Source organism: Gopherus flavomarginatus, chromosome 7 (genome assembly GCF_025201925.1).
Source record: "Gopherus flavomarginatus isolate rGopFla2 chromosome 7, rGopFla2.mat.asm, whole genome shotgun sequence".
NCBI lineage: Eukaryota > Metazoa > Chordata > Testudines > Testudinidae > Gopherus > Gopherus flavomarginatus.
Genome location: NC_066623.1, coordinates 108,832,529 through 108,854,218, shown reverse-complemented (window position 1 = coordinate 108,854,218; position 21,690 = coordinate 108,832,529). Strand labels below are relative to the sequence as shown.

Sequence of the window (21,690 nt, the reverse complement as noted above, 5' to 3'; positions counted from 1 at the left end):
CCCGCTGTGCACCAGCATAAGGGCGAGGCAACCTCTTGCCCTCGTGCTTAGAAGCAGTGAGAAGTCTCAGATTTTCCCTTTCTCCAGTTTAACGGGCAGTGTGACAGAACAATTGCCGCACTGGCCTCAGGACGTTGCAATGCTCCCTCCCTTTCCTTTAAATATGACTCTCTGACTTTGGCTGAGGCATGGGCAGGAGCTATTTAAGCCAACCCCTCCCGCATTGCAGCGGCGTTCCGATGTCATTAGCAAACCAGCTGCTATCGACAAACCGACAGAATTTACTGTTGATATTTTGGTTAAAGAGACAATTGAAATTCCCCTTCCCCAGACATTATCACTGTATAATCTATACAATTCATCAGCTCAGTGGCCATGTCAATAAAGAAAGGGAAAAGAGGCCATTAGTATTCAGAGCACATGCATTACACAAGGCAGCAGGTTTATGATCTGCACAACCTGAAATAAGCACTTCTTTTCCCTGGGGACTTGGGTTAACACTGAGTAGCTGCAAGTTAATTTGCTTATAATTTATTAATATACATCCCTTCCCGCTTGTGATGGGGATGAAGGCTAAAATACCTGTCCATCCCACATCTGCAGTAATTTCCAATGCTCTGTCTGCCGTACAGCCCAATGCATCCTGACAGGCCATTTCCTGTTTTCTCTCACAATTACAACTCCATTCTGGCCTCTATCTTTGCCACACAGCAAGTAAAGCTATCTGATCAGATCCAGTAGCTGCTTCCTACCCAAACATCAGCCATTGATTCTTATCAGGCTAGCCTGACCTTTCACCCTCACCCTATAACAAGGGGCAACACCACTGGAAGACTCATAATTCCCATGCTGGTTCCCCATTTGCTCCAGAAGGGAAGTACACTGCTACTAGGCTAATTACTTTCTCTGCTTCCCTGCCCCGTACATTGAAGGAAGGGGGGAGGGTGTAAAGTCCTTGCCCTTGTTACTGTCTACCCTGTGTGGGAGGGGAAGTAATAGTCACATGCAGGCGGCTTTCCCCGTGCTCTCTGACCCATGATTCAGGTGTCCTCCAAAGAGGCATAAGAAGATGTCTTAGTTCCTGAGAGGGCTGTTTTGAGCACCTGCATTCTCACCTGTGAATTATTATAATAAACCCACTCGCAAAGGTTAGGAAATGAAATAGATCACAGGGTTCAGATCACATTTCAGCAAATCCTTGGCCACCTGGAAATTCAAGGTGGTCACTGAGCTTGTCATAAACAGATAGCTAAGGGTTAATGTTCTTTTACCTGGAAAGGAGTAACCTGAAACACCTGACCAGAGGACCAATCAGGAAACAAGACTTTTTCAAATCTGGGTGGAAGGAAGTTTGTGTGTGAGTCCTTTGTCTTCTGCCTGTACTCTCTCGGCTAGGAGAGGATTTTTCTGCCTCCTGCTTTTCTAATCTTCTGTTTCCCAGTTGTAAGTACAAAAGATAAGATAGTGATTGATATGGGTTTTTTTAATTTTGTATTTACATGGGTGTAGTTGCTGAAGTGTTTGAATTGTATTCTTTTTGAATAAGGCTGTTTATTCATATTTCTTTTAAGCAATTGACCCTGTATTTGTCACTTTAATACAGAGAGACCCTTTTTATGTATTTTTCTTTCTTTTTACATAAAGCTCTCTTTTTAAGACCTGTTGGAGTTTTTCTTTAGTGGGGAACTCCAGGGAATTGAGTCTGTAGCTCACCAGGGAATTGGTGGGAGGAAGAAGTCAGGGGGAAATCTGTGTTTGTTAGATTTACAAGCCTGACTTTGCATACCCTCTGGGTGAAGAGGGAAGTACTTGTGTTTCCAGGACTGGAAACAGGGAGGGTGGAATCCCTCTGTTTAGATTCACGGAGCTTGCTTCTGTATATCTCTCCAGGAACCCAGGGAGGGAACATCTGAAGGGGGGAAGGGAAATGGTTTATTCCCCTTTGTTGTGAGACTCAAAGAATTTGGGTCTTGGGGTCCCCAGGGAAGGTTTTTGGGGGGACCAGAGTGCCCCAAAACACTCTAACTTTTTGGGTGGTGGCAGCTTTACCAGGTCCAAGCTGGTAACTAAGCTTGGAGGTTTTCATGCTAACACCCATATTTTGGACGCTAAGGTCCAAATCTGGGAATATGTTATGACAGAGCTGTATCTCTATAGCCAGTCAGAATTGCAGGGAGAGAGCTGGATAGAACACCAGCCCCCTTCTCGAAAAGCACAGGCTTCTTCTGTTGGAGCTAAAGGAGAAACGTCATTAGCAGCTAACAACGTAGCCAGATTTTCAGAACAGCCCAGCACCCACCATTCAGCCAGATTTTCAAAAGAAAATAGCGCTTATTAAGTCATCTGAGTAAGAGCCAGAATTTCAAGCACTTAGCACCCACTGGGACACTTGTATCCAGACTTACACACATTTTGGAAAATTCAGTCTCCAGGGTGTTAGTGTGGAGGGGGATCCTTCCTCCAAATGTAATGAAACTTTGGGCTTGTCAGAGATCTGCCACTGAGAAGGGAGAGCTGTGTTTCGCCCACAGAGCAGAGAGACCAGGCTGTGAGGGAGTTTGCATGCACCATGCTGACAATGAAATGAAAATGGAAACTTTCAGGAAGCCGATATCCTCCCCACTCTCCTAAAGTGATATACATCCTCATATTATTTAATATTGTTTTATTAATATAATATTGTTTTAGATACCGCATGCTTATTATTTAGATTTCTCTTGGGGTTGTTTTCGTGTTACATGATGCTGCCCTAAGGACTAATATTATAAATTATACAGCAAGCTGCCATCACTTTAAGTACTGCAGTTTAAAAAAAGAAAAGAACAGCTGTCATCCAGGAAAAAAAAAGAGACAAACATTACCTTAGGCATCTATTGTTTTTCTAATAACTGAATGGGATTTTACACACACAACTTTGTCTATAATAGGAATGTTGGACTTTTCCATCTAGATGTGATAAATCCTTCACAGATTTAAGGTTAAATACCAACTTTTCAACTGTCGAAGATGATAAAACTAGATCACAGGCAATGTGATTACTTCAGGGTCTACATGAATGATCACCAGTTGCATGTGCTAGCATACAAATCGATGCAACTAGAGAAAAAGCCAAGATCTTGGTCTACAGAGCATTTAATAAAAAAATGAGTTCCTTAGCACTCTTCATTCACATATGGCAAATCTGTAGGTTTAGGTTAGCAGATGCTGTTTAAACAGGGAAAAATTTAAAGAGAGTGTCACTCTGAACAAAAATTCAAGTGCTGCATGGCATACATCACACTTAACTTTAGCTAGAGATTTGTTGGGGGACAGGAGTCTGGTTAAGGGGAGCACTCAAGTTATACCTCAAAATAATACTGCAACTAAAACAAGCCTAGGGCCCAATCCTGTGAAGTGCTGAGCCCCTCCAATGAGTTGTGGAACATCCACCTGCTCTCATTGTTCTACCATTTTACAGTAACACATAAAGACAATGGCCCAGAGCTTCTGCGCAGGCTAAGGAGCAGCTGGTGCAGGTGACAAGCAGGGTGAAAAAGTGGTTCTAAAATGTTCTTGTGCTTCCCTAATCCTGGGGCCATCCCGGCACCAGTTCAGTCCGTGGTAAAAATAGAGCAACCTTTGTGCTGCTTTAATTTATGTCAGCACCCAAGAACTCCAAGGGCTGTTCCTGCAGCTAGGGATCACTAAGGTGTAAAGGCAGCCCCAGCCATGCCTCATGGGCCAGAAGCCAGAACAGATGCCATCTGTTTCCAGGGGTCAGATAATTCAGCTTTGTCACACAGAGTTGCAATCAATGCTAAGGTAAGAGTATCACAAGGAGGGACCAACAGGGAGTGGTCAGGACAGCATGGGAAAAAGACGGAGAGAACATAATGACTTTGAAGAGTAATGCACACTCAGAGTCTTGGGGGTCAATGCATGTGCTCCTGAAGCCACTGGGAGCTGAATTGTATGACATTTTGTGAGATGCGCTGAACACTTCACAGGAATTTGGCCGTTAGTAATCGGAAATCTCATGAATAGGATTCATAGACAATGCAATTATTTCTACAAAATGTCTTTGGGGAAAATCTAGCCCTATAATTTCATGAGCTCAGGGAATTTCCTCAGTGCAGGCCACAGATCAGTACACTAATTGTCTCATGGATGCTTCCCTCTCCAGTTGCTATTATGTAGACCCCCTTCTTTCCAAGTGTAACCCATTTGGGTTTAGATAGCAAGGCTTCTTTAAAACCTTGTCCTGAGGCGGAGGAAGAGCTGACTATTGCAGGGCAATGGAGAGGGAGAGGGTGATATGATGTGGGTGTCTGTGGCACCAGACAAGAGGCCTACAGTGAGCGGACCCTCACACAGTGAAGCAGCCAACAACCAGACAGAAGCCTGGGAGGGCAGAATGTCTGACTACAGACGGAATCACCTGAGGAGGACAAACTGGAGCTGGACTCAGTATCACTGTTGCCCAGTATGGGGCTTGTGACCTTGCGTTGGGAGTAAGGAGAGAGGCTGCAGCTCACTGAGTGGGGAGGTCATCAGAAGTGGGCACCAGAAGGGTTTGTCGGGAAAAGTTTACTGGCACCAAAGATGACCAGAAACACTCAAAACCCACTGCCGGACTGGAACTCTACCCAGGATTCCTGAACTCAGAGTTCGATGCCTTACTCGGTGTCTGCCCCTTCCTACTGTGATACCACTGGGCCTTGTGTTGGATGTAACCCTGTTTTACCACTCCCTGCATCTTCCCCCCTCCCTGCTGATTTTCTCCATTCATCCCTCTGTAAATAAATATGTCCCTTCATTGTACCATTTGTGTGTGTGTGTGTTTACTCTAGGTGGAAAGGGGTTGGATCACGTGCCCCTGGGGTGGAAAGGAGTTTTCCTAATGTGTTCCTGCATGTTCCTGCATGTGCCTTTTCTAGGTCAGATCTGCCTGCAGAACTGACTCCATCTTGGCCATGAGGGTGCTATAGTCACACAAGCATGACTGGATAACATCCCTGTGTCAAATGCTGCAACAGTTCACTTGGAAAAGTAAGATTAGTAATTACTGGATATATATTTTAGCTACCTTCAGTGGAATTTAACAGCTGGAAATAAGGAGGCGGAGCCACTATCATGAGACCAGCCAGTTGTCGGTGGACCACCAAGAACACTGTTACAGGAGTGGTCTATCTCTGTACATCTGTAACTAGTTAGCTAATAGATAAAGTGCCAGCAGAAGGCATCCAAGAATATGTAGCACAGTTCCTGTGATTTGTAGGAGAACTAAACTTGTTGTGTATTGCAAATGACTTCCTCTACGCAGATCTCTGCGTCCGCTCTTAACAAATGCCATGGATCATAGTCTGGCAACTGCTGCTATAACAATAGAGCTTAGTTTATTTCAACATTTGTGCAGAGATCAACTCAGCATGTTTCACCCTCTCCTCATTTGCAAGATTTAAAAACCAAATTCTACTTTTTGGGTACACCCACACCACCCCATTGATATCAGGCCAGTATTTAAGGACAACATTCGGCTAAACAGTAATACTCATGAAGCACTTTGCACCCGAGGATCTCAAAGGATTTTACAAGTGCTAATATTTCTAGCTTCCCAGCTAACTTTAGCTACGCAGGTATGTAATTATTATCCCTAAATTACAGGTGGGGAAACAGAAGCACAGAGATCTTAAGCAAGTTGGCTGGAGTCACACAGTGAGTCATTGGCAGTGTTAGGAATAAGATCCCGGAGTCTAGGAATTAACCATCGCTAATTACAGTCACAAACACATTTTAGAAGACATTTTTAAAACGTAGATAAAGGGCTGATATGGGAGCCTAACTGCATAAATGAAGCTTAAGTACAAAACTTCAATTCAGTTGGCTGGGACTCCCAAGATGGCTGCTTATCCTAATGGCTCTAAGACAATAATCTTGAATGGTGCTATTTAAATAGAAAATAAATAGCCCTGTCTCTTTAAGGAGATCAGGCCTCATTCTTGGCAGAATAACAGCAGATATAAAAAGAGCCATGATTTCAATATTTCTCATTATGACTCCTCTCCCAGCTCGTCTAAAAATAAAAGGCCACTCTGTAGCTCCAGATCAATCTAACTAAAAGCAGAAGCAAGCACTTACAACAGAATAGTGGCACTGACACTAGCGAAACATTAGTCACATGCAATATTGTCACCATAACGCTATTTTCCAGCCTTTGCAACAACTCGGATTAAATTAGGCATTTTTGCACCAAAAGAAAAATAAATATAGCTTTATTTAATACTTCCAAAAGATTCAGATTCAACTGAGACCCCGAGGCATGCGGTTTTGTTATTAAAGCACATATGCTGACTCTATTGATTAGTGCAGTCCTCTGTGCAAGAGAATTTGTCACATCAATAGCAACTGAAAAATACTCAGGAGCTGTAATATGGTTTAAATGAGCAGTTACCACATCAATATAAAGAGAATTTTCAGTGGCAGTAGATGGGAACCCTTTCGCAAGCTGCTATTTGTTTTAAGATAAAGGATAACAACCATTTTACAAGGACTTTTTTTTAAGTAATGGTGAGCAAAACCGCAACCACTGAAACTGTCTTCAGATCACAGCAGTCAATGAGCAATAAAAGCAGCACTGGGGGAAAAAAATCCAAGCAAGGAGGGAATGGCTATTCTACCAGCCATGTACAGGAAGAGGGGGCAAACAAAACACTCCCTTTCATCTCTACCAACACTCTCTCTATTCCTCTGCCCATAATGCACTGGGTTTGCGAACATGGATCCATCATGGACTTTGTTCTCCAGGGCTGTCAGTCTTGTATATTGCATGAGTTCTAAAATTCACAGGCAGCCAGGATCAAAACATGTAACATTCCTAAATTGTGTTTGGTGTCGGATCTGAATTGGGCGGGCAAAGGTGGATCCAGCCATGCCCTGTGTTGGGACCCAAACCTGTGATGGGTGGTGTGTGCTGGGAATGAGTAGTATAGAACTGGCTATGCCCAAGTAGGTGAATTTCCTGCTGCCCCATTATGGCAGTTTTCTAGCTGCTTGCTTTTCCCTTTCCATTAATGAAACAGCTCCTGGCCCGAGCCCAAGCTACATCCAGATGGTGTGTGGGCAACCTTAAAGAGGCAGATCTTCTGGGAACTTTCCCTGGCTGAAGTGGACAGAGTGGCTGTGTTGGAGCTGCTGTTAAAAATGAGCCAGCAAAATATCAACCTACATGGTCTACCCCCATCATCAGCCCTGGGCATAGTTATTATTGACCATTTGCAATCCAGAAGCGCCTAAACGCCTGAGCTGAGATGGGGGTCCCAGTGTGCTAACCACTGTGTATAGACAGAGTAAATGACTTTCCCACAGTCACATGATGGGGGAGAGATTTTGAGCGTGGGCCTGCTAAACCCAGAGTTGTGAGTTCAATCCTTGAGGGGCCATTTAGGGATTTGGGGATTTAGTTGGGGATTGGTCCTGCTTTGAGCAGGGGGTGGGACTAGATGACCTCCTCAGGTCCTTTCCAACCCTGATATTCTATGACAGGGCAGTGAAAAAGCTGGGAATAGTGCCTAGGTCTATCTGAGTCCCAGCCCAGTGCTCTATCCTTTGGGCCACGCTCCCTCTCAGAAATACAACATATAAACCAAGTTATAACTGGGACCAAAGAGATCAGACAAAAGAAACTTATGTCAAGTAAAGTATCAGGAAAAATTCATTGACAGTGACACACATTAAGACAAGAGTAGTCAATAGGCAGACCACAGGCCAAGTCAGAACTGCCAGATGCTTTTTAACAGAAGTTGAAATCTTTTTATTTACTTATTATCATCATTATTGTTATTATTTTTTCATTATTTTCTCTAGAGTCTGGGCCTTGACTATACCTTGACCAAGAAATTTGGACCTGGACAACAAATAATTGGCTACCACATTAAGTTGTGGAATAGACTCTCAAGGGATGTGGTGGAAGAGCAGTTGCTTGAGTCTTTTATAACACGTTTGGACAAAGCCCTATACAATCTATGGTAGGGAACGATCGTGCATTTTCAGGGGGGTGGATCTCTTTAGTTTTCCATGTACGATTTCTGAGATTCTGTGCATTTTGAGAGATCCAAACAAACCCCACTCCGGTTTCCGTGCCACCAACATTCTTTTGTTTGCGGAAAAATCCAACTAAATGAAAACAAGGAGCAGCATGTGCCGTAAGTTTTGCAGAAGATGAGAAATTTCACAGTATCCTGATATCTTTTGGGTAACTGCTTATTTTATGATGACTAATAGGCAATTACTATGGTAATACTGCAATACAACATGTGTGAGGTTTGGGAATGAGAAATTATAGGTAACTACTTTGGACTCATTTCTATGGTAACAAAAAGTAATTGTCATTAAATACCAGTTATACTGCGGCTGTACCTGGTAATTATAGATTTTTTTATGCCCAGAAACATAAATAAAACCAATACATTTATTCAAAGGTCTATGATTGTTTACTTATATGCTGTTATATAGAATACACAAAGACAAGCACCTAATTAGGAAAAATAAACTCTATTGAAAGCTTCATCTTGTCATACTAAGATGGACACCCTGTTTTTCAATTCAGTTCAACCTGTGAATTACACATGCGTGGATGAAATGAAACAAAAAAAAACGTTTTTTCCCCTAGCAAGCTAGGTGAAAAATAATCAGGGATATTACGCAAATGACATTACATGTATAAGTAGCCATATCTCACAGCAAGACAACTGACTGTTAGAACCCACTTGACATATCCGTAACTGGGTTTTCAGATAAATATAATACTGTCATAGCATTCCCTCTCAGATCTGAACCTTAGAGTTCAGAAAATGAGATACTAGCACCTGAATCCTCTAAGCTTAATTACCAGCTTAGATCTGATAGCACTGCCACCATCCAAAAATATAGTGTTTTGGGGCACTCTGACCTCCCCAACCTTCCCTGGGGACCCCAAGAACCCAGATCCCTTGGGTTCTTAAAACAAGGAGAAATAAACCATTCCCCCACCTTTCCGCCTCCCAGAATTTCCCTCCCTGGGCTATCCTGAGAGATACTGATCCAACCTCTTAAATCACTATACAGAGAAGCATCTCCCTTCCCTTCCACAAAGAGGCAAACAGATTCAAGGAAAACAGAGAGAGATTCTATCTCTCTCCCCTCCCGTCTCCCCCACCCATCCTGGTGAGTTCTCCCAATCCCCTGGAATAAAACAAGGGAAACAAGAAAAAAAAATCAATCAGGTTCTCTAAAAAGAAATCTTTTAATAAAAGAAAGGAAAAAGTAAGGAATTATCTCTGTAACTTCAAGATGTAAATATTATAGGGTCCTATAGCTTACAGACACCAGAAAGAGACTTTCCCCCCAGTACCAATACAAATCAAAATATTCCCAGCAACTACACATATAAACGTTAACTAGCCAGATCCACAATTGCAAATAGAGTAAAACAATCAAAAAGCCTAAACCGCCTGTTTTTACTTACTATTTGAAAAGAAACGTAGAGAGCCTGTAGTAATGTCTGGTCTCTCTCAGACCCTCCGAGAGAAGAACACACAACGGACAAAGAACACACACAAAAGCTTCCCTCCACCCAAATTTAAAAGTATCTTGTCTTCTGATTGGTCTTCTGGTCAGGTGTCCAGTTCCCTGCTTGTAACCCTTTACAGGTAGAAGAGACATTAACCCTTAACAATCTGTTTATGACAAATACCAAAAAAGATTCCATCAAGTAAAAACCCCCAAAGATGGAATTGTCCTAAGTTACAATGTCTGCTACCTCAGGCTCCCCACTCCACCTGCATTACCAGGTGTATCTAACCACTGTCCTTGCAAGCAATGAAAGGGGTTGCACTTGTTTAAATTAGGGAATATCTATACTGTTATCATAGGGTGTGATTACAGCTTGGATAGACATACCCAAGATAGCATTAATCTAGCTAGCTGGGTCCCGGAGCTTCAGCGTGCCCAAGGTTCCGTGCAGGCTACCACAGCTTTTCTGGTCCAGGATCCAAGCTAGCTAGATTACAGTTAGCTCAGATATGTCTACACAAGCTGTAATTACATCCTTTGATTGCTGTATAGAGATATGAGAGATGACCCTAGATCTGAGTCCAGATCAGAATTTTGCAGCTCTGTTTTCTAGTTTAAAGACTGGTGACTTAGGCCCATGTTCTATCATCTAGACCCACTGCCTCCTGTTTAGCAGAGTACGGTGACAATAATAAAGGAAAACCCAAGAGATCACTAGGAAAGTGTTCTCAGTATGGTACAACAAACCCCCAAATTTACATATAAACAGGTGGCTCTTTCGAAGGAAAATAGGCCCCATTTTGTTTGTTTGTTTGTTTTGTGCTATGTTTAAAAAAAGCATTTTAATTTTACAGGAGTTTAGAAGTGTTTATAAATTAATAGTAATTAATTAAATTGAATGGCTTGGTCCTTCTAAAGCTTTCCTAAACCCTTCTTCCCCGAAACAATTATATTTGGCAACATTAATGGGCCCGATCTTGGTTTCTACCAGAATATTTTGCAGATCAAAGTTCACCACCCCGTTTTACATTGTTATCATCAGCAGTCTCCTCAATTTTTTCCTGTGAAAGTGGAAATTAAACCTCAACTATTTTTAGAACCCACTGAAAAGACCTGGAAATTGGTCTGGGAAAATAACGATTTGATCAGCTACTCTACTCCCACACAGCAATCATTAAATTACAACAAAGGCATTCTAAATGTGCCTTTTCTGGGTGGGGGCGTGTTAACGAATCCCTGACCCACTTGGCTATCCAAACCCTTTCCCAAAACTGCTGTGGCTAACTGGGCACATTTGGAACAGGGCGCTTAGTATCCTAAGAAATTATGTAGGAAATGCCTGCTTGGAGCTTCCCCAAGCATTGTGTAATCTTATCAGTATTCGTGATCATTGCCACTGTGCAAAGGAGGAGAAAGTCCTCCCCCGGAGCCCAGGGAAAGCGGATTAAAGGAAGCGGGAAAAGAACTGAAAGTTTCTCACTTCCACTAAAGTTTTTTTTCCCCTACACACTTTCTCTCTTGCATAGCCCTCACCTCAGGGTAATGCCTTCTCTATTTAAAAAAAAACAGCAGCAAGTTTTTGACTTCTTGTCATCTCCCTATGACATGTTTTGGAGTTTTCTCAATGTATTCAGCACTAGAGGAGGATGGGAATGTGACAGCAGCAAACATAGTGTCTCTGTAATGTCACGGTTTAGGATGGATCGCTGACACTAGTATGACTCTATTGGAAGATGTTCTTCACAGGGATGATACCCCTGCATGGGTCAGTAGAAATGAGACCAGCTTGAGAACAAGCTCTTTGTCTGATTCACTGAGTATCTGTTCAGTGGTGCTGAGTGTGAAAGACATGAGCTCGTACGCTTTTAATTGCAAATATGGTCCAAGCCTCCCGTATCAGGGAGAAAATTAAGAAAGGCCTCACAGTCAGATGACAAAACTGAGTCACATGAGCCGAGTTCTATTTCCGACGAAGCCACAGGCTCACTTCATGGCTTTGGGAACTATACGATTCAGAGCTAGATAGTGATTGTCCTTTATGTTTAAAAATCAGCTGGGAGGTGTAATTCCCAGCTCAGGGAGACACGCAAGCGCTAACTCTGCTAGCTTCTAAAAACACCAGTGTGGCCATCACGGTTCAGGAAATTGCTTGGGCTAGCCACATGAGTATGTACCTTGGGGTCAGGCAAGATTATGCTTCAGTGGCTAGGTCAAGCCACTGCAACCATTATTCTTAGGTACTAGTTTGAGCAAAGCTAGCATGTGTACATCTGCCTATACTGGTAATTACAGCACCCAGATGCTGGGCAGATATACCCTTAGTGAAGGCATGTTTGGGGAGCCCACAAGGAGACTCTACAACCACAGGTGTGGGGACAGGAAAGGAAGTGGATAAGTTGGGGTCCTATCCCTTCTTTTCTCTCACACTGGGCCACAGAGTGGCCCTATGAACTGGCAGGGGATGATTTGTGCCTCTGATACAATCCCTTCTGATGCATCTCTTGTGTGGTTTGCACACTACCCTGAGGATAGAGTGGAGCTGTCGACTCTATCCTCAGGGCAGCATGCAAACTGCACCATCTGGCCCTGAGGCCTTACTTGACCTCAGAGAACTGCTGGGACAGAGCTTGATTCACTAAAGACTTGTAAGGCATTTCCAGGTTCTCCTGTGGAAGGCGCTATAGAAGTGCACAGCATGCAGAAGTCAGTTCTCTGCCTTTTCTGGTGTGTTCTTTAGAGGCCTGTTTTAGATCCCAATGCCAGAAGTGGCCAGGGGTTTTGAGAATGGCTGAAGAATAAATTCAACATGTGACCAAGTCCAAGGGCACCACAGTGGGGTCCTTCCCCTCCCTCCTCAGTAACACAGAATCTGGCCATCCCAGACCCCAGACCTGCCTTAGGGATGGGCTATCAGACATTCCAGTGCCAAAGAGCAAGCTGCTACCAAGAACACAGTTCTAAGCATTGTGGCAAGAAACAGATGTTTAAAAAGCTTAAGGGCTAAACTGTATTTTAAGCCCTGGTCCATGCTAGAGGGACCATGCTGCAGGACTCCTTCAGTTGGGACTCTGCCACCCACCGCTCAGTGAGCCAGATCTGTTGGCCAGTCTGAAGGGGGCAGGACCACCTTTCATCTAGGGACTCTGTTGGACTAGCAAGAAGAGGCTGTGATGACTTTGAAGCATTGTGCCTGCTACCTAAAAGAGATCACGGGGGGTGGGGAGGAGAAAAGGGGATTTGAGAAGATCTGGGTGCCCTCTCCCTCCACTCTTGCATATGAGTGCAGGTCTCAAAAACAAATCAGAGACATGATAGCTCTGCATTTTATAATTAACATGTAGACTTTACTTTCCTTACTTGTGTCACTGTCACAGCAAATCAAATGAAGGCAACAATAAATGCCATGAAACAGAGAGTAGTAGCTGCTTGCTGCTGACTCATGGACCACAAAAGGCATCTCTTCTCCTTTCTTGTCATTGCATCTCCAGGATGCCTCACTGAGGATCTTCCCAGACTAAGAAACATATTCCCTTTCTTGCCGCCCTGAGGTATCATCTCAGAAAGGCGAGGTTGACAGATTGGAACTAATATAAGGCAAAGATGAAGCAGTACAGTCATTTCACCTGCAGAAACACATTGCACCATTCAACTGCACAATGCTGACTTTTAGAATAAGTTCTTGATAAGGAAAGTTCAGGCCAACAGCCAGGATGCATGACTTTCAAATTGAGAACATGCCGTTGTATTTCCCTGGCCTACGTCCATGACCCTGGGTAGTATCATATATTAAATGAATGATACTGCTAAACCACAGAAAAATGGAGAGAAGAAGTTAAGAAAAAATACCTTCCCTGGCCTAGATGTTACTGAAGATTTAGAGCTAGGGAACAGAGTTTGGTTGGGCATGACAAGGGGAAACGTATCTGTCTTCAGTCAGGGTTTGATCTTGTTGGCAGGAATGAGATGCAGAAGTGTCTCTCCCCCAAACAAGACTAATCATTCTGTTTTTCCTTAGTTTTACAGAATTGTCCCACAGTTTAATCCCACAAGGAAGGAAAGGTTAGCGTCATTGTGGAAGATCCCACAGAAAGGGGTTTTTCACACATCAAGTTTGTCCATTTCTGCCATGTTCGTCCTGCAAACAAATCTGCCAGAAAGGTTCTTTCAGTCCAGGTGGGATCAGAAGACAGGTTGCCACCTTGAACAGAAAAAGACACCACTTTAAGGAGCTGCCATTTTAAATACCTCAATGTATGGTTTAATTGTGTAATTAATTTAGAAAAAAACTAATAGTTTCCACCTCCCCTGTAATTATAAAGCGAGTTACACATAAAAGTGACCCTGGTTTTAAAACGCTTCTAGAAAGCAATCCAGTCCATCTCCCTATTCTGTGGCAGGATCTTCATATCCTGAAGATAACAAGACTTCACAGCTCATTGTATTAGTTCATACATTAAAGGTGAAAGAACAAGATAGGGCATGCATTTTTCACTGAACGATTGAAGGAAGAAACACTTGAACATGGCAGTTTCATCCTCCCAAGTGCATTCTTATGGCAAAGGTTCGTGACGTTAGCACGCTGGCAAACAATAGCGAGTATCCAAATTGTAAGCCATCCAAATTATCTGTTCAGAACCTTGATTCATATTAGGGGTGGGTGAACTATGCACTTTGGGAACTCAACTTTCCCTCACCTCTACTCCTCACTGATCCCAGAACACGCGTATCTAAGCAACTCTGCTTGGCATTTTGAATCTGATGCGCTTCTTGTAACCCACTGACAACAGCAGAATTTTCATTTCTCAGCCCTTCCTATATACTGAGGGAGAGGGAGAATGCTCTGGGTAATGCCTGATGAGGAAAGTGTTATAAGAAAAAGCAACACTTCTGATTCCTTATGAATTGGTCACAATCTTGACTGCAAATAAGGTGAGCGGAGGTGGTTTCACCATCTCCAGGTATATATACACGTACAATACCTATAACAATATCTATACTTGTTATATGTTTTCTATTAAAGGTTTATGGAGTAATGTTACAAGCAGATCAAGATATATTTTTTTCAAATCAATCTAACAAATATCTTGGCTTTTACTCTATGGTTAGATCTCAAATATTCAAACTTTGGGCTGTGTCGCTTACCAGCCTGGTTAGTCAGATTGGTGACATGATATCTTTTTTCTCCCCTGCTTCATAAACCACACATACTTCCATCATGAATACTTGCCTAGGTTTCACTTAACACCCAAATTCCACAAACACTTATAAGGGGGGAGGGATAGCTCAGTGGTTTGAGCATTGCCTTCCCCCCCCCCGCAAACCCAGGGTTGTGAGTTCAATCCTTGAGGGGGCCACTTAGGGATCTAGAGCAAAGTCAGTACTTGGTCCTGCTAGTGAAGGCATGGGGCTGGACTCAATGACTTTTCAGGGTCCTTTCCAGCTCTATGAGCTAGATAGGTGTATACACCTCTGAAGTTCATGTCCACAAACATTTGTTTGAGGAAAAAAAGATGAATGCACAGAGCGCATAAATAACCATTTCACAGCGTGTTTCTGTGTCCCAAGCACAAATGTTTTATAGCTCCAATATTAAACTCTCTTGGTCTGGTTATGAACATTTCACCAATGGAAAGTCCCCACAGAGTCACAACCCATTTGCTCCATTCCCTGGAGTATTAGCAGTAGTTTACAGACAATAGACAATTTTGGCATTACTGTTGCTATCTTGGCTCACAGCACTAACCTCAGAGAGTGAGCGCGTGGAACAAAGTAGTTGTTATCCTGGAGCAGATCATAGGTCCAGTTTGTCCAATATCCTGCTTCCAGATAGTGGTTACCATGAAAAAGTCAGCCAGCTGTTACCATCCTATCTTACATCAATATGCAGTTATTTCTAGCGCTGGTTGGAAAACAAGCAACTTGTTTTGCAAAAATATTTGAGGTTTTAGACTTTGTCGTCATCTGCATCAGAACAGAGAGAAAGTGAGAGATACTAATTTTAGAGGCTAATTATTAGTGCTCTCACCTGAGATATGGAAGATCCAAGTTCACATCCACGCTCTGCTTGATTCTCTCTCAACCAGGCAGAGAAGGGAGTTTAACCGGGATCTCCCATATCCCAGAGAAGTGCCCTAATCACTGGGCAACTGGCTATTCTATGGTTGCTGCCTCTCTCTCATATATATTCTGAGCTGAGAAAGCCTCTTGACAAAATTTTGCAGACATGTTTTGGTTTTGACAAATCAGTATTTTTTGACAAAGAAACATTTAAGAAAAAATTCCTGACCAGCTCTAGTTATTCCCTATTCTAATCACTGGACAAATCGGGGACTTCACAAACACCTGGTAACTGTTAACATAACTCAACTTTTAATAGTGACCACCATGTTGCATGTTTCAGAGGATATCAAAGACACTCCCATAATGTGACTTGCCAATTATGCAGTGCTGTGTAATGGGGAAAAAACTCCCTGACTAATAATGATCCACTATTTCATAGAATTATAGGGTTGGAAGGGATCTCAGGAGGTCATCTAGTCCAACCCCCTACACAAAGGGAGGCCAATCCCCAGACAGATTTTTATCCCAGTTCCCTAAATGCCCCCTCAAGGATTGAACTCCCAACACTGGGTTAAGCAGGCTAATGCTGAAACCACTGAGCTATCCCTCCTCCCAGAGACAGGAGATCAATTTACAACCTGAAGTATGAAGTTTAATTAACCATTTCATTATCTTAGCTTGCATAGTGATAAATGTGACCCCTCAATGAGCCAGAGGAAGAGTCACCAGCCGCTACTTTGAGAAAGAGGGAGATAATGTGAAGAAAATCCAAACGATTGAGAACTGCTGAGCAAGACACTGAAGACTTTGCCTGAATCAGCAGTGTGGAACTTACACACCCAACCGATTTCTGAATCCTACAGTCACATATGCACAACTTCTCCCTGGAATGGTTTGTGTGCTAATCCAAACAGGGAAGAGAAAAGTACAAGATGGACTTATCTGACCAATGACTGGTATGCATCACAGTTGAAATTTCAAATATTAGTAATCAGTCCATGGAGGGTTGTTGTTTTTTTAATTCAGCCAATAAATTCAAGCAAATAAATTGTGATCTGCCTGTGGATTTTCCATGAGCAGGAAATAAATTGTTGTAAATTACTAGCTGAGCACTAGCTAACTACAAATCATGCACATTACCAGGCATTTTGTATTCTTCTCAACATAATAGGTAACATTCCGCTTATTATACTCATTTTTAAGTTATTAGCTACATTATGCATTTTGCAAATAAAGTAAAAAATTGCAAACAGATCAGATACTTTTCCAGCTACCTCATTAACAGTCCTTTTAGTCCAGGAGAGCTGAAAATTCTGCATAATTTGAAAGGCTAAAATGATAATGTGCTATCAGCTCAGCAATTATGAATGGAACTATAATGTCCTTTCATAATACCTGGCCTCCCAAAGGACCCTACAAATTATGGGCCAGACGTATGCCTGTGAAGCATCATGCAACTCAATAGCAGTGTATAAATAATAATCCTGCGGGAAAATCTACAGGGCAGGTAGATTTATGTGGGGAAAGGAAGATTACTTAGTAGTCATTGGAGTTCTCTAAATGTTTTGCCTTTGCAGATCCTAGGAGTAGCAATAACATGGCTTACGGAACCATTTCAAGACCAAAGGACCATTAAGATGTATGACCATTAGCATGTACACTGAAAGCAGAGCCAACATTTCAAAGTGTCATTATAAAAGAAATAGACCCATAATCCCACCTCTGTTCCTCTGTCTCTTCCAACCAACTGAAGCTACTCCAAAGCAGCAGGGAATCCATGGCATGTCAGTATGGATGTAAAGAGCCCATGCCCACCCAAAAACTCTCAACATATCTAACTTTTATTTCACCCACGTGAAATTGCCTATGTCATTCCCTGCAAACACAGTTAAGAAGGCAGCAGACAACTGAAGGAGGACAGCGAGATATATAGTGGAAAACAATGAACTAACTCATCAGCACCATTTTCTGCAATACTCTGGTTCTTCCTCAGAGGTCTCCCATCCATGAACTAATGAGGCCCTATCCTGCCTAACAATTAAATACCTAATTAGATCACAGCCCAAGGTACTGTGGCTGCAGTGTGTGTTATTTAGTCCAGCATTATAAGCAAAACTGCATACAGTACATTAAATCTCTGAGGGGCCTCTCTTCCAAAGATACGTGTGTTGGATGTAATTGCCCACAAACAAATCATCAGCTAATCAGCTGCTTTTCATTATTACCTCCCAAAACAAATCAATTTTGTAAATAAATGCATTTAAGAGCAAATAATTTTAGAGAAAACAAAAGATTTTGTGAATATGTTTTCAACAGAGGAGGAGGAAAAGTGCTAATTCAAATATTAAAATGAAGCAAAATTAACATAGGATGGGATGATTATTCCATTCCATGTATCACTATCTATTACCGTAAAATAACAGACAGAAATCTGTGACTTTAATGGATGATCTGGGTAGCTGAAGAGAATTGTGATTGACTGAAACATTTACATAGAGGCTGATGAACAGCATAATGAATGCATTTACAAAACATGGCTAAGGTCTAGTGAGGATTTAGCTGAATTTAATTCAGACATCCAAGGGAACTTGTAGAGCAAATATCCTATAATAAGCCATAAGCATAGTCCTGCATGCCTTACTTAGGGCCAATCTACCACTAAATACAATTGCTCAATGGGAAAGTGAGTTCAGGGAGACTTTTGACCGTATGAGGACTTTTGACCCGACCATAGTGTTTGGCCATATGAGAGCTGTTAGTTCACATGTCATATTTTATTTCTGCACAAAGTCCAGTGATGAGGAATAAAGAAAACTCAACTGTGTCACAGTTAGTGGCTAAACAATACAAAGTTATGATTTGCAGTTTCAGTAGGACATACTCTACCTGTAGTTTCCTAGATATACCCCATCTGGATTAAGCATTGGAGCTATCTTGAAGACCAAGTGATCTCGCAGTACTTTGGCTATGGGATGTTGGCTCACGAGGAAGTCAATTATACCTGGGAGAAATGAGAAAAATGTTAAGATCCTCTGTGTTATAAAATTACAATTTCAACATGTGTTTTAGTTTCAATTCTGAAAGTTGAAATAAAATTAACATTCCTTTCAGTTCAACACAGCTCTGGCCTCCAACATTTTGCAGGCATTCATGTAGCGCTTTTAATCCTCAAAGTGCTTTACAAACACTAGCATTAGAACTCAGAAGTTCCTGTCTCCACATCTTGCGCTCAGATCACTTTGATACACCTCCTCTCTCCTGGGGCTGGCATTGGAGTAGGGAACATTTCCCACCAGCATCCTGCAATTCCACCAATGCACTGAAGGAGATTGGCAGCACTAGCAGCGGACGAGGAAGCAGGGCTGCGTTGTGTTCAGATTTGCCACTTCTTCCTCCACTTAGTTGACACTGATAAAAAAAAAGTTGCCACCAAACAAATGTGAAGGCAAATTGAATTCCTTTGCAATCTTGAGACACCCAGAGATAGGTCATGATTATTTTCTATTTCCCATAAGGTCTATCTTGTGATGCAAGGACCTTTTACTGAATTTCCCCTGAATAAAACAAATCACTGAGCTCTCATAACAAAATGAAACTAAGCAGAGAAAAATTAAGGCAGATCATTAGAAAAAATGCCCTGACTGTAAGAGCTACTACACTATGCAGTGGTCTCTCCAGGGAAGTACTGGTGGCCCCATCATGTGAGTCTTTTAAAACTGGGCAGGGCAGAGCACTAAGGAATATACAGCAAGAAATATTTCAGCAGTGACGGCCTGGACTAAGTAAATTACTTTTAAAATTTCTGACATCTCTTATTTTTCTGGTATGAAAAATGCACAGACCATATCAAAGCACTTGGTACAATAGTTTGGTTGAACTGTAAAGCACAGCACTGGTGAACATCCTCATTAAAGGTTTCGGAGTAGCAGCCGTGTTAGTCTGTATCAGCAAAACGAACAAGTTGAGGCCAAAATCTTCCAAACTTCCCCCAAATTCAACCCATTTACTAAGATCCATTTTGTACTTTAAAAACCAGCAGATCTGAACTACTGCTGCTATTGTTAGTGAATTCTACATCGTTGTGGCACATTGGAGAAACCAGGGCTTCTAGATTCTCAGATAACTAGTCTATAATTGACCCTAAACATCCATACTTTTTGGTCAACTAATGACTTTTTCTCTGCAGACCTTGAAGGAGAGAGGATCTCTTTCCACAGTGTGGTTTTCCAATGGGAGGGAGACTCATTCTGAATTTTTGGAGCTGGATTAGCACACATGTAATTATATTGCTTAGGAGATGTTTCTTCAGCTACCTCCTCACAAATATGAAAACTGAATGTTGATCTGCTTTTTGGTAGGTGTTATGTCTTTTTCTCTGTACACAATGATAAGAACATAAAGAAATCCAATGGGCAGAGCCAAGTCCCAAATAACCATGTTTACAAGTTATACATAAACACACCATGCCTAGTTACATACATTGTGCTGCTACGACTGGTTTTTGGCTGCTTCCAGAACACAGTATGCTGCGAGCACCACTAGAGGGCTCACAACTATTTAAAGGGCTACTATCCTATTCCTATACAATATAGTGGGCTATATAGACATATACCTTGGGTTCTTCTCAACTACTGTTTTCATTCTGGTAGTTGTTCTGGCTGCTAGCCCCAGCATGTCTGAGTTCTGCTTTGATGGCAACCTCTGCCCCTGAAGGGCTGGTACAAGCTTTTTCCTGCTTTGTTTCAGTTACTTAATGCACTCTCGCTTGTAGATCTTGGCAAGGACATCTCACTGATGATTTAAATTTACACAGGAAACTCTTGGCTTCTTGTACCAAAGTCTTAGGTAGAGGGAGGTATCAGAGCACTGCAAATAGTTTGTCTGAATGATGACAAGATCTTATTGCATGTCTACACTGCAGTTAAAAACCCGCAGCTGGCCCATGCTAGCTGACTTGGGGTTGTGGTGCTCTGACTACGTGGCTCCTTAATCGTGATGTTTGCGCTTGGGCTGGACCCTGGGCTGTAGAACCATGTGAGATTGGAGGATACCAGAGTCTGGGCTATAGCCAGAGCCTGACCATCTACACCGTCATCAAAGACCCCTTGGCCCAAGCCTGCTGACAGTGGCTGGCCATGGGTGTCTAACTGCAGTGTACACATACCTAAATGTTTCAACTAAAGCAGTTTCTTCTTTGCTGTTGCACAGCACATTTCTTGATTCGAGGCCTGCCACATGCCACCCACAAAGCCTCTTCCCCCTGATGAATTCTGAAGTGGAATTATTCTTATTTATTATTCATATTACAATAGTGTCCCCACCAAATCAGGGCCCCATTAAGCTAGGCACTGAACACATACATAAGAAGAGACAGTGATTGCAGTGAAGGGCTTACAGTCTTTATAGACAAGACAGACAAAGGCTGAGGGGGAAACCAAGATGATGTGATTTGGGCAAGGTCACATTTTAGGTCTGTGGTAGAACCTAGGTGTCTTGACTCCCAGTCTAATGGGCTACCTACCAGGTCAAGCTGCCTCCAAGTTACTAAGCTCCTGTTGAGATATTTGCTTTACCTTTTCCGTATTCTGAGACTACAGATACCCAAAGCTGAGTAAATGCTTCAGCCATTATCTGTTAGGGTAGGTTCTATCTCCTTATTGTGGGTCATGTGATAAAAAATAATAAGGCAAGAGTTAAAACCAAACCAAACCAAACCACTGAAGTCTAAAATGGAAGTAAGAATAGCCCCAAGGAGCATAAGAGAAAACACAAATGGAAAATACATATTTATGCATGCACACCCCATCCGAAAATTATTGTAAGCTATCAAAAATAATCACTAGAATTAGTGCAGAGCTTTTCTTTTAGAGGAACTTGATGATCCAAGGATATTTAAAATTAAAAGATTGATGCTGGATTATAAAAAAAACCACCATCTCACAGAACTTGGTTCTTGTTTGAATAAATCAACACAAATTAAATTTTACAGTTTCTATAATCAGCAAGAGATATATCAGTGTACCTCATTAGGCCAAGGTTAAAAACTTTGGCAGCAGCCAAAACTCATTTAATATCATTTACTTCAAGGCAGGCACAGCAATA

At 42.2% G+C, this 21,690-nt stretch overlaps 1 protein-coding gene across 2 annotated transcripts in view; it reads right to left on the bottom strand.

Annotated features, from left to right (window-relative positions):
• The window catches only part of AGBL4 (AGBL carboxypeptidase 4), a 1,420,515-nt gene that overhangs the window by 261,528 nt on the left and 1,137,297 nt on the right, over positions 1 to 21,690 (bottom strand). For both annotated transcript variants that reach the window (XM_050961715.1, XM_050961716.1), the window contains one exon: positions 18,475 to 18,589. In XM_050961715.1, the coding sequence (XP_050817672.1) occupies positions 18,475 to 18,589 (115 nt within the window). The remainder of the gene's footprint in view (positions 1 to 18,474; positions 18,590 to 21,690) is intronic.